At 43.5% G+C, this 12,057-nt stretch overlaps 1 protein-coding gene across 2 annotated transcripts in view; it reads left to right on the top strand.

Moving 5' to 3' along the window:
* FAM120A (family with sequence similarity 120A) overlaps positions 1–12,057 on the top strand; it is a 3,065,969-nt gene that overhangs the window by 1,824,492 nt on the left and 1,229,420 nt on the right. For both annotated transcript variants that reach the window (XM_044078130.1, XM_044078129.1), the window contains one exon: positions 8,159–8,246. In XM_044078130.1, the coding sequence (XP_043934065.1) occupies positions 8,159–8,246 (88 nt within the window). The remainder of the gene's footprint in view (positions 1–8,158; positions 8,247–12,057) is intronic.

Here is a 12,057-nt window from a genome sequence, read left to right as displayed (position 1 = left end):
TGCCTCAGACCTCGGTTGGGGGGCACACATGATGGGCAAGTGCATTCAAGGCCTATGGACTCAAGACCAGCTGCATCTGCACATAAATCTAAAAGAAATGATGACAGTAAAATTGGCAATCCAGGCATTCAGACCTCTTCTCCAAGAAGGCCAGTTGATGATAAGGACAGACAACACCACAGTTATGTGGTACATCAACAAACAGGGAGGCACACACTCATACCTCTATGCCGGCTGGCACTGGACCTATGGGATGTGGCCCTGAGCTACAACATTCAGTTACAGGCAATTTATGTACCAGGGAAAGAAAACATTCTAGCAGACATATTAAGCAGAACTACAACAGATGCCCACGAATGGATGCTGCATCCGGACATTTTCAAAACCATCACAAGAGAATGGGGATTACCACAAATAGACTTGTTTGCATCCCCACTCAATCACTAGTTGAAGAAATTCTGCACAAGGACTTACCACCCACTTGCTTGGAAGGTGGACTCCCTATCCTTCACTTGGAAAAGCCTGACAGCATACGCATTCCCACCACTTCCTTTGATGCACAAGGTGCTTCTCAAGATCAAAGAGGAACGTCCGAGGATCATTCTGATAGCCCCAGACTGGCCAAGACAACATTGGTATCCACTGCTGAGGAGCATGTCCCGGGAACAAATATGGAAACTGCCCCTGATCCCGTTACTGCTGACACAGAACAACTACAACATTCTGCATCCAAACCTAAAAACTCTGCAGCTAACTGCCTGGAACATTACATAACAGCAATTAACCCAAATTTATCCCAAAGGGTTAAAGACATAATCCTGGAGGCTCATAGACCTTCAACAAGAAAGAATTATGCAGCAAAATGGAAAAGATATCTCATCTGGAGTACTGCAAAGGGGCAAGATGTGACACTGGTGAACATAGCCAACATCCTGGAGTACTTGGCAGAGCTCTTCCATACAGGCCTGTCCTATTCCTCCATCAAGATACATGCATCAGCTATTTCAGCAGATTACAGCTTGGATCCTCCTGTCTTCTCGCATCCTCTGCTCAGACAGTTTCTGAGAGGAATTAAAAATGTAAAACCTCCCAGGAAACCTCCATTGCCAGCATGGGACTTGAACTTTGTGCTAGAAAAACTGACTCTACCTCCTTTCGAACCAGCAGCTACAGCAGAACTGCAATACTTATCCTGGAAGACTGCTTTCCTGCTGGCAATAACTTCAGCAAGAAGGGTCTCTGAACTACAGGCATTAATGGCAGTACAACCCTTCCTGATCTTCCATCAAGATAGAGTGTCCATGAGAACAAATCCTACATTTATGCCTAAGGTGGTATCCAGAGTCTCTTTAAATCAGGCTATCCACCTTCCTACATTCTTCCCCAATCCACAGAACAGGGGAGAAAAGCTCTTACATACCTTGGATGTACACAGACAATTACGCTACTACCTGGACAGGACAAAAAACAATAGAAAAACTGACCAGCTTCTGGTAGCATATGCAACAGGAAAAGAAGGAAAACCAATTTCTAAACAGACAATCTCCAAATGGATAGGAAATTGCATTAGATTTTGTTACTCCTACCATGGAAAGAAAACTCCAGAGAACATCAGGCCTCACTCCACAAGGGCTGCAGCCACTACCACAGCTTTCTTACGAGGAGTGGCTACCAAGGACATTATAGAGGCTGCTACTTGGACCTCCGTGCATACATTTGCCAAGCATTATAACCTACCTCTATACTCTAGATCCCGTGCTAGTTTTGCCACTGCTGTTTTGCAAGGGATCCTGACTACACCATAATCTATTCTCATTTCCTCCTCCCCTAGTTTAGCTATGGTATTCTACCCATTTGTAAGGACTGCAGATGCATCCCTGAAGGACATAGTACAGTTTTGTACCTACCATAAATGTAGATATCCGAGAGGAATGCATCTGCAGTCAGGATTACCCACCCTCCTTCCCCTCTGAGGTACTCCTAGGGTACTTACCAATTTTCAGCTAGCTTGGGGGGGATCTATTATGGTGTATTTGTTTGTATATATGTACATACATGTTTATTTTGTGTGTTTGCTCTCTACTATTTGGAAACTTTGGCATTTATCCAAATTTAGCCATCCAAGAGGGCACCTGGCATCTGGGGCAAGAAACACTGAGGAAAATGGCGTCGGCTGATGCCTTTATACCCGAAGAACTGCCGCAGTGACGTCGGGTGAAGTGCGACACCAGCCGAAGCCAGATCCAGACTTTGGAATCCGGCCGACCGAAGGGCTGCCTGACGACAGGACAACCCATTTGTAAGGACTGCAGATGCATTCCTCTCGGACATCTACATTTATGGTAGGTACAAAACTGTACTTTACTCTCATTCCCTGCCTGCAACAGGAGTTTCGATGGTGGGCACAGGCCTGTCACCACAACAAGGGACAGCCATTCACTTTACCCATTGCCAGGCAAACACTAACAACAGATGCATCAGATTATGCCTGGGATTATGCACATGGCAGGAAAATGTATTCAGGGCACATGGCCCGCAAGCCAAATGCATCTTCATATCAATCAAAAAGAGATGCTAGCTGTGTAAAATGCCCTGACAGCCTTCAAGGACCTACTTCATCCAGGACAACTGCTGGTAAAGACAGACAATACTACAGTCATGTGGTACATAAACAAGCAAGGGGGCACACATTCCTACCCCCTCTGCAGACGAGCCATGACTTTGTGGAACACAGCATTGACTTATCAAGTACAGCTGCAAGCACAATTCCTGCGAGGAAAGACAAATACTTTGGCAGACGACCTAAACAGAAACCTCATGGATCCTCACGAGTGGAAACTAGATCCGCAAATCTTCAGCATGATAACAGGGAAATGGGGATGCCCAGACAGATATATTCGCCTCCCCTCACAACTGCCAGCTACAGAGATTCTGCACTCGGACTTATCACAAACAAGCATGGAAAGTGGACGCCCTTTCATTCAGCTGGAAACCCCTTACAGTATATGCCTTCCCTCCTCTGCCTCTCCTCCGCAAGGTACTCCTAAAGGTCAGACAAGAGAAGCCAAAAATTATACTTATTGCCCCAGACTGGCCACGCCAGCACTGGTTCCCAATCCTAAAGAGCTTGTCTCAAGGCCCAGCCTGGACATTACCTCTAATTCCTAATTTGCTGACCCAACAGAACAATCGGATCCTACACATCCAACTCAGAACCCTAAACCTGGCTGCATGGTGGATAATGTAACCGTTCAGAACACATCTCTCTCTAAAGCAGTTATGGATGTTATTTTGGAGGCCAGGAGGCCCAGCACCAGAAAATCTTATGCAGAAAAATGGAAGAGATTCTGCGCTTGGAGCCAGCTGCAGGGAATTGACACGCTTGTACCACATATTCCTCAGGTTTTGCAATACCTAACTGAGATGCTGGACAAAGGCCTATCCTTCTCATCAATTAAGATCCATGCCTCTGCCATTTCAGCTCATTACAATAAGGACCCTCCTATCTTTTCTCATCCACTGCTAAGACAGTATCTCAGAGGGGCAAAAAAACATAAGACCCCCTAAGGAGAGCTCCAATACCTGCATGGGACCTCAATTTTGTCTTGGAAAAACTCACACTGTCTCCTTTTGAGCTAGCCAATACAGCGGAGATAAAATACTTATCATGGAAAACAGCTCTTCTCTTAGCCATAACTTCAGCAAGAAGAGTCTCAGAGTTGCAGGCACTAATGGCTGTGGAACCTTTTATTATTTTCCATCAGGACAGGGTTTCTCTAAGGACAAACCCAACATTTATGCCTAACGTACTGTCCAGTGTGGCTCTAAACCAAACCATACATTTGCCTACCTTTTTATCCAAACCCACAGAATAAGGGGGAGAGGCGTTTGCATTCTTTGGACATGCACAGACAGCTACGCTTTTACTTGGACAGAACTAAAGCTTTCAGAAAAACTGAGCAACTCTTAGTGGCATATGCTGCAGGTTCACAAGGAAAAGCGATCTCTAAGCAGACTATTTCAAAATGGGTAGGCCACTGCATTCATTTCTGCTATTCACAACATGGCAAATCAGTGCCCAAGGGCATTAGGCCACATTCTACCAGAGCAGCAGCCGCATCAGTAGCCTTCCTCAGAGGAGTACCAACCAAGGACATTTTGGAGGCTGCAACCTGGACTTCAGTGCACACTTTAACAAAGCACTACCATTTACCTATTTACTCTAAATCCAGAGCAGGCTTTGCCACTGCAGTTCTGCAAGGCCTCATAGCCTCTCCTAATTCTGTTTAGGCCCAGCCACCCTACCTCAGCTTTGGGATTCAACCCAAGTGTAATGACTGCAACAGTGAAACATGATGAACATAGTACAGTTGTGTACGTACCATAAATGTAGATGTTCAAGTGTATTCACTGTTGCAGTCCAGGTAACCCTCCCTCCATCCCCCTTTTTTCCATTTCTGGGACTTATCTGTACCTCTCTATTCTATACAACCTATTTGGTGTATTTGCTTGCAGATGAAGGTTGTGTGCATGCTTTTTTTATGATCATAATATTTTTAGCCTACCCTTTTGGGGGCACCTGACATTTGGGGCAAAAAAAACTGAAGAAAATGGCGTCTGCTGCATCGTTTATACCCTGGCTCACTGACATCAGGGAAGAGGCGACAGCAACCGATGCCGGACCAGGACTATGGAATTCAGGCCGACTCCGGGTAGCCTGCCACCAGGATAACCCAAGTGTAATGACTGCAACAGTGAATACACTCGAACATCTACATTTATGATAGGTACACAGCTGTACTTATTTTGACTGTTCAGTCTGGAAATACTGAAATTCGACATTTCATTATTTCGAGATTGTATAGTGAATCCATAAAAATATATATAATTGCATAATTAGTATTGTTATTACACATCATTTTGAATAAAGTGGAAAAAAGAACCAGAAAAAAATAAAAATGAGAAAAAATGTATGTATGATGATGGAAACAAAATATACACTTAAATTACAACTGATTTAAAATGGTATTTAAAACCAACTGGTAGAATAAAATAAAATACAATTAGTCATGTAAAATAAAATAAAATTGGGAAGAGAGACTAGAAAAGCAATTTAGAAGGGTACAATGGGAGGACAGATTTACAGCTCCCAAGAATGTAGCAAAGTGCAGAATGCTTAGGATTTTTACTTGGATGTGTTAGCATGGGAAGTTTTATATGCCATGCAAACTTCAAAAAATTATTTCCTCGGGTAGATAGCAGATGTTTTAGGTGTGATAGGGAAGGAAGAAGGTAACTAAGAACATGTTTTTGGGGAGTATGAGTTGGTATTTAAAAAAAAAAAAATCCGTAGAGTACGCTGCCAGAAATATTGGGGAAACAAATGGCTTTAACTACTGGAATGATGCTTTTATGCTGTGGCACAGTATCTGAAGTACTCGTACTTATTAAGACCTTATTAAGTTTAGTTCTCATGCCTGCCAGAAAGACATTCATTAGAAAATGGAAATCAAAATTTGTTTGAAGTGTTGAATATTGTAAGAGGTAAAAACTGGAAGAGCAACCTTTATAAAAAGGAAGGAATAAATTACATAGAAATAAATGGAATTTGTGTGAACAGTACATGCAGAATAATGTTCAGGAGGAGTGAGGTTTAAGAGAAGGCAGGATTGAGTGAAGTTTGATAGAGAAAATAGGTATCCGTCATATAGGAAACTTGCTTAGCAGATGCAAACAGGTGATGAAATTAAATTTGTTCAAGAGACTGTTAGGATTCTTTAGTCATTCTTATGTCTTCTGCAGGAGAGAGAGAATACCGACAGGATTAGATGAGTGGTGAAAGATTGTGTTAGAGCAGTTTGTAGTATATTGCACATCAAAGTTGTTTGAAGAAAACCCAACACTAATTCTCACTGTACCACAGTGAGCAACAACAGAGCAGTCTCCTGCTCTTAAAGCTGCAGGAAACTCTTGAGTTCCAGCTAAAGGCATTCTGACAGCTGGTTCTGTCTTAAAGCCTAGCTTCTGCTGTAGATCACATAATCTAGTTGGGACTTCTTGTCTGAGAACTAAACGAGACTGCCTGGAAGCCTTCTACTAGATAGATTCTGTAGAGTAGAATAGGGTCTGCAGTTGGGGAGAAGTGTGTCCATTGCCACCCTAACTGGTCAGTACACGGATTGCCTTAACTATATAAAGTAGGCCCCAGTTATTTTGTAGCCTGTATAAATCCGTGATTTTTGCCTTGTGAAGGACAATACTTTGGGCTGGTCATGCAGCTGCTTATTATAGTTCCAGTTCTGCACCCACTTGAACAGGACTCATCCCTACCTTGGAAATTGACTTTATAATTGATTATCTTACAGTGTCCCATTTAATCTCCTCGTTTACCAGCCCTGGAGTTTGTATTTTGGAAGACATTTTGTTTGGTGGCTGTCACCTTTTGTTGATGCATCTTGGAGTTGAAGCTGATTATGCATACAGAACCTTGTTTGTTTACAAGTGTCAGGTGTTCTTTCAAACCAGCATATGTTTTGTCTTGAAAATGGTTTCTGGATTATCCTTCCAGCAAGTCTATTCCACTCTGTTTTTCGTTCACTGTGGCAGGAACCAGGGTGAAAAGAGCGAGTATTTTAACACCGTGTATATATACTGCTAGCTGAGGTTTTATATGAATCTGGTGCATGGGTTCAGAAAGACCAAAACCCTTATTGCTGGGTTCAAAGAGGAAAGACATGTCATTTGCTAAACTATCCATTTCCAAATGGCTTGTCGGCTGCTTTATTCTGGCATTAAGTGGCTTGCTACCATTTGTAAAAATCTGTGCTCAGATGTGGCTCATCAGAGGCACTGCTGCTTCTAGTGCATGATTCAGAAACATCTCCATTTTCAAGTCATTTTTGCTGCAGCCAATTCATCCTAATTTCACACCTTCACCAAATATTTTTCTTTACCTTGATTTTAGGGGTGTAGTATCCTTTGGTGATATTTGCGTTCCAGCTTCAGCATTATGTTCCTTTGTCCCCCTTTACTGTCTTCTGGCTCCATATTCACTGGTGAATCACTGTTTCATGTTCAGTCCAGTTGCTGATGCATCAAGGCTTCCCTGATGCTAGATGTATCATACTCATTGTTACTGTATTTGCTATAGGGGAGCAACTTCCTTGGAGGTCCAACATTGCACCACCACCATTTCCCTTTTCCCATATGGCCCCCTTCATCTAACTTTGTTGGAATTCCTTCTCCAGTGATCAGGTATGGGCTTCTATTTTGCTTGTAAGCAATGTGTTTCATGTCATCATTGCAGTTTCTTTATTTCAGGATGTGTAACCCTGAATGTTTGGAGCTGAATTTGGAGGTTCAGGAGTTAGGCTTGCACTCCTAGAGTAGTAAGTGATGTTATGGCATGGAGCAGTCATGCTGTGCAAGTGTGGCAGTTTCAGTGTAAAAAAATGCAGAGTTGCAGTAGAAAAGTAGATGAACCCAGCTGTAAGACCCATCAAGGAGAGGGTCCTTTGTAGGTCTTTCATGGTAGAAGTGTCTACTAGTGCCTTTTAATAGAAAGTGAACTAGCTGAAGATATTAACCGTAACACTGTATTGTACGTAGCAAGATTTTTTTTTTTTTACTTTTCTCCTGTTTCAACTTTTATCTGTTTGTTACTTTCGGTACGCTGCTTCAGGGTTTTGTGTTGTGAAGTTGACTTATCTTTCAGAAATTTTTGTATTGCAGCCATTCAGTTTGTCTGTGTGTAATTTATGTGCCTTTTCTGAAGGTAGTTAATGTGCCAGTTTAAGTGGATTTATAAACTTTAATATCCAAAAGTTAACCAAGAGTGGTAGTACTGAGTGCATGTCATAAACCACTAATGTTTTAGAGGCTATTAGATTGTTGCACAAGTTTTTTTTTTCTTTTTCATTAATGCGGTTTTTATATCATTTTTTGAATAGTGTTTGTATCCTATAGAAAAAGGAGTCGGTAAATGCCTCATGTTCAGCTTTCCGTATTGTTTACATTAAGCTTGGTAAAAATTATTCAACTTTAACTTGTTTCCTTTTCACTTTCTTCTGAACCTTAACTGCAGTAAAAGGTTAATTATTGGATAGTTAAATGTATGTTAAACATACTTGTGTGTTTCATTTTCTTACTGTTTTTATAGCCATATCAGTGAGAACAAACTTGCCTGGGAAAAGTCTGGAACGCCTTTGGAAAATCAGACAGGAGGAGAAGCTGGAGACCAGACAAAGGTAACACTTTATTATTTTTTACAAAATTTAGTTCCGCAAAGATAATGTTTCATGGAGAGTATCTGATGGATGTTCTTCGTGTTTCACTGTTGCAGTCATCACATTTGGGTTACCTGCTTGCAGTAGCCCTCAGTCGGCCTGATTAACAAAGTCTTGGGTCTTGCATCGGTTGCTGTCTCTTCTTCCGTGACGTCAGGTAGTCAGGGGTATAAAACATGCAGCCGACGACATTACATCAGTCTTTCTTGCCATGCGGTGCCCAAAGCAGAAGCAGTTCGCAAGTGCCAGTCGGCCGACTCCTGAAATTTTCGTTTTCGAGTTTCAGAACCGAAGTCTTCAACTAAAAGCTAAGTGTACCCCATTGGGGAAACTTTTTCTTTTTGCTCTAAACCAATGTCAGTAAAAGTAAATAATTGCATTTCAAGTGGAAAGCAAATACCTTATAAAGATTTTCATTTGTACTGTATTCCTTGCCTAGGCCTTGACCACGACGTACCTCGGTTTTGTGCCTTATTTAAACCACGAGCTATCTGTCGTCGGTATATTTTCACTTCTAAATATTTTGGTGCTCGGTTCAATTATCCTGATATGTCTTCGGTAAGCCATCTGACTACCGACATTCCAAAAAAACGCAAAGATAAAGACAGAGAAGGGTCACCTAGGTCCAAAGCTGCCGACGACGCTTCTCCTAGGCCAGTCTCCAGTTCGCCGGTACTCAGTGAGGCGCTTTCGCAGCCCCTGATGCCCGCTACTTCAGATTCGCAGGCCTCTACTGAGACCCATCTGTTGTCCGGTATGCCGCAAGATGCTTCAACTGTGGAACCTGCGGGATGTCTCTACCTTGGATGGGTCCAGAGCAGCTGTGCAGGCACCGGCTTCTGAGGGTGTATTCAGGCCTACTGACTTGCAAATTAAACAGACGCCATCTTCTTCTTCAAGGCCTAAATCTCGAACCATGCCTAGAAAACGGATGCCCAGACCGCATGGTCAGACCTCTATGCCTAAAAAACAAATGATAAGAATGGCTGAAGACCTTATTACTTTAATCAGAGGAAGCCAACCTTCCCCCTCTAAGAGACCTAGGACTGAGTTTGCTTATGATACTTCTGACCAGGATTTTGAAATTTCTGTTTCCTCTGATGACCAGGATTTACCCTTATCTACCTATGAGGATTCTGATGCTGAGGACTCTATTCCCTCTGCTTCCTCCCCAGAGGATTTCTCTTTTGGTGAAACATTGCATACTCTCAAGGAGTATTTTCGTTGGGAAAGTCAGGATTTCTCTGATTCTGAAATGAGGCTTAGGGATTTCTTACTCCTGCCCCAGCACAGGCCTTTAGCCATACCTCCTGTACTAGACATTGTTGATGATGCCTTTTTGGAATCTAGCTTGGCCCCTCACTCTACCTCCTGCTCCCAGAAAACCTGATAGATATTACAGGGTTCCTGACTCTCGCAAGTTCCTTTTCAAAAATCCTACTGTGGATCCTGAGACCATTCTACAGGGACCCAAGGGCATTAAAGCTACTACTGCCAAAAATCCTGCCCCCTCTGATAGAGACTCCAGGGCGCTGGATAGATGGGGTAAGAATGTATATACTTCTGCAGTTTTGGCCATTAGGGCCTTAAACTGCCAGTTTCATATGTTAATGTATCAGCAGCATATTATTGGATTGCTTAAACAGAAAATTATGTTGATTCCTGATTGTGCTGAAAATAAGGATTTACAGGATGTTCATCGTGCATACAGCTGCAGTCATAACAGATGGGTTTTCCTGCCGTCAGGCGGGTCCTCGGTCGGCCGAATTCCAAAGTCTAGGTCCGGCGTCGGATGTAGTCGCTTCTTCCCTGACGTCAGTGTGACAGGGGTATAAAAGAACCAGCCGACGCCATTTTCTTCAGTCTTTCTTGCCGCGCGGTGCCCGAAGCAGAAGCAGTTTGCAAGTGCCGGTCGGCCAGCTCCTGAGATTACGAATATTTTTCAACCGAAGTCTTCTTGAAAGCTAAGTACCCCGTTGGGGAAACTTTTATTGCCTCAGACCGATGTCAGACAAAGTTAATAATTGCATTTCATGTGGGAAGCAAATACCGCATAAGGATTTTCATTCCCTCTGCATTCCTTGCTTAGGCCCAGACCACGACGTCTCGGCCTGTCGTTTTTGTGCTACATTCAACAGACGCACTATTAAGCGTCGGGCGGAGTTCGCCCAACACTATTTTGGCAAAAAGTTTAATTACATTATGTCGTCGGATTCTCCGACTCCAGTTTTGAGTAAAAAACGCAAAGATAAGGACCGACATACGAGGTCCGTGACTTCTACCGACACCACGCTAAAGCCGACTACAGGTGCTCCGGTTCTCAGCGAGGTGCCTACGCAGCCCCTGACTACCGATGACACTTCATTGGCGGTGTCTTCTGTGCCCAAGGTCGCAGGCTCTTCGGCCCACACCGCAACTACAGATACCGAAGCCACTCTTGGCGGGGAAACTCAGAGTTTAGACAGGCCTGCCACCTCTCAAGGTGTCTTCAGGCCTTCTTCATTTTCCATCAAGGCTTTCACTAAGTCTAAAGCAGCCATGCATACCAAAAGACAAACTCCACAGGGCCCCTCTCAAGGCCCCATGCCTAAAAAGCAGATGCACAAAATGGCTGAGGATTTGATTACTCTTATCAGGGGTTCTCACCCCCCCCTCGGACAAAAGGCCCAGAGTGGAGGAAGAATACCCTTCCTCGGACCAGGCCTCCATTACTTCAGAACATTCTGAAGACCAGAAACATTCATACTCCCCTTTTGAAGATTCTGATGCAGAGGAGTCCATTCCCTCTGTCTCCCCCCCCCCTGAGGATTACTCTTTTGGGGAAACCTTACATACCTTGAGGGAACACTTCCACTGGGAAGGCCAAGAGTACTCAGACTCCAAGAAAAGACTTGGGGATTTCCTCTTGCTCCCTCAGCACAGGCCTCTGGCTATACCTCCTGTCTTAGACATACTAGATGATGTGTATTCGGAGGCCAGCCTTAACCCAGATTCTTTACCCCCAGCTCCAGTCAAGCCTGACAGGTATTACCGGGTTCCTGATTCACACCAATTCCTATACAAAAGCCATGCGGCTGACCCAGAAACTATTTCACAGGGTCCCAAGGGAATTAAGGCCTCCACTGCTAAAAATCCATTACCTTCAGAGAGAGATTCCAGAGCCTTAGAAAGGTGGGGGAAAAAGGTATACACCTCGGCCACCTTAACCGTGAGGGCATTAAACTGTCAGTTCCATATGTTAATGTACCAACAGTTTCTGTTATCACAGTTGAAAAGCAAAATGTCACAACCTGAACAACCAGACTTGAAGGAGTTGCAGGATTTGTTACATAGTGCAGAGCAAGTGGGTAAACATACCTTGCAATGTGGTTTTGATGCTTTAGAGGCCTCATGTGTTACAGGATCAGTCATACGTAGACATGCTTGGCTCAAAGAGCAAACCTTACCAGATCATGTCAAAGCTAAATTACTAGATGCTCCTCTTCAAAAAGATGTATTGTTTGGTGTTAAAGCTGAGGAGGTACTAAAGAAAATGGAGGAAAAGGCAAAATCAATGCAAACAGTGAAAGATTTCCTACAGGTACAGTCTCCACGTTTCAGTAGAAATTGGCCTTCAAAAAATTGGTCCTTTCCAGCCACGGACAGACCCCAAAGAGGTAGATACAGGCGCCCAAGGGGTAGACGGCAATCTCAAGGATCATTTAGAGGCAGACAATGGCAAGCACCTACACAAAGAGGTGGAAAGGATAGTTCACAGCCATTCAGAAAAGCA

This window comes from Protopterus annectens, chromosome 7.part0 (assembly GCF_019279795.1).
Source record: "Protopterus annectens isolate FY-2018-M chromosome 7.part0, PAN1.0, whole genome shotgun sequence".
NCBI lineage: Eukaryota > Metazoa > Chordata > Ceratodontiformes > Protopteridae > Protopterus > Protopterus annectens.
The sequence above is the reverse complement of the archived record's forward strand: the minus strand, read 5'-3'. Positions and strand labels throughout refer to the sequence as shown.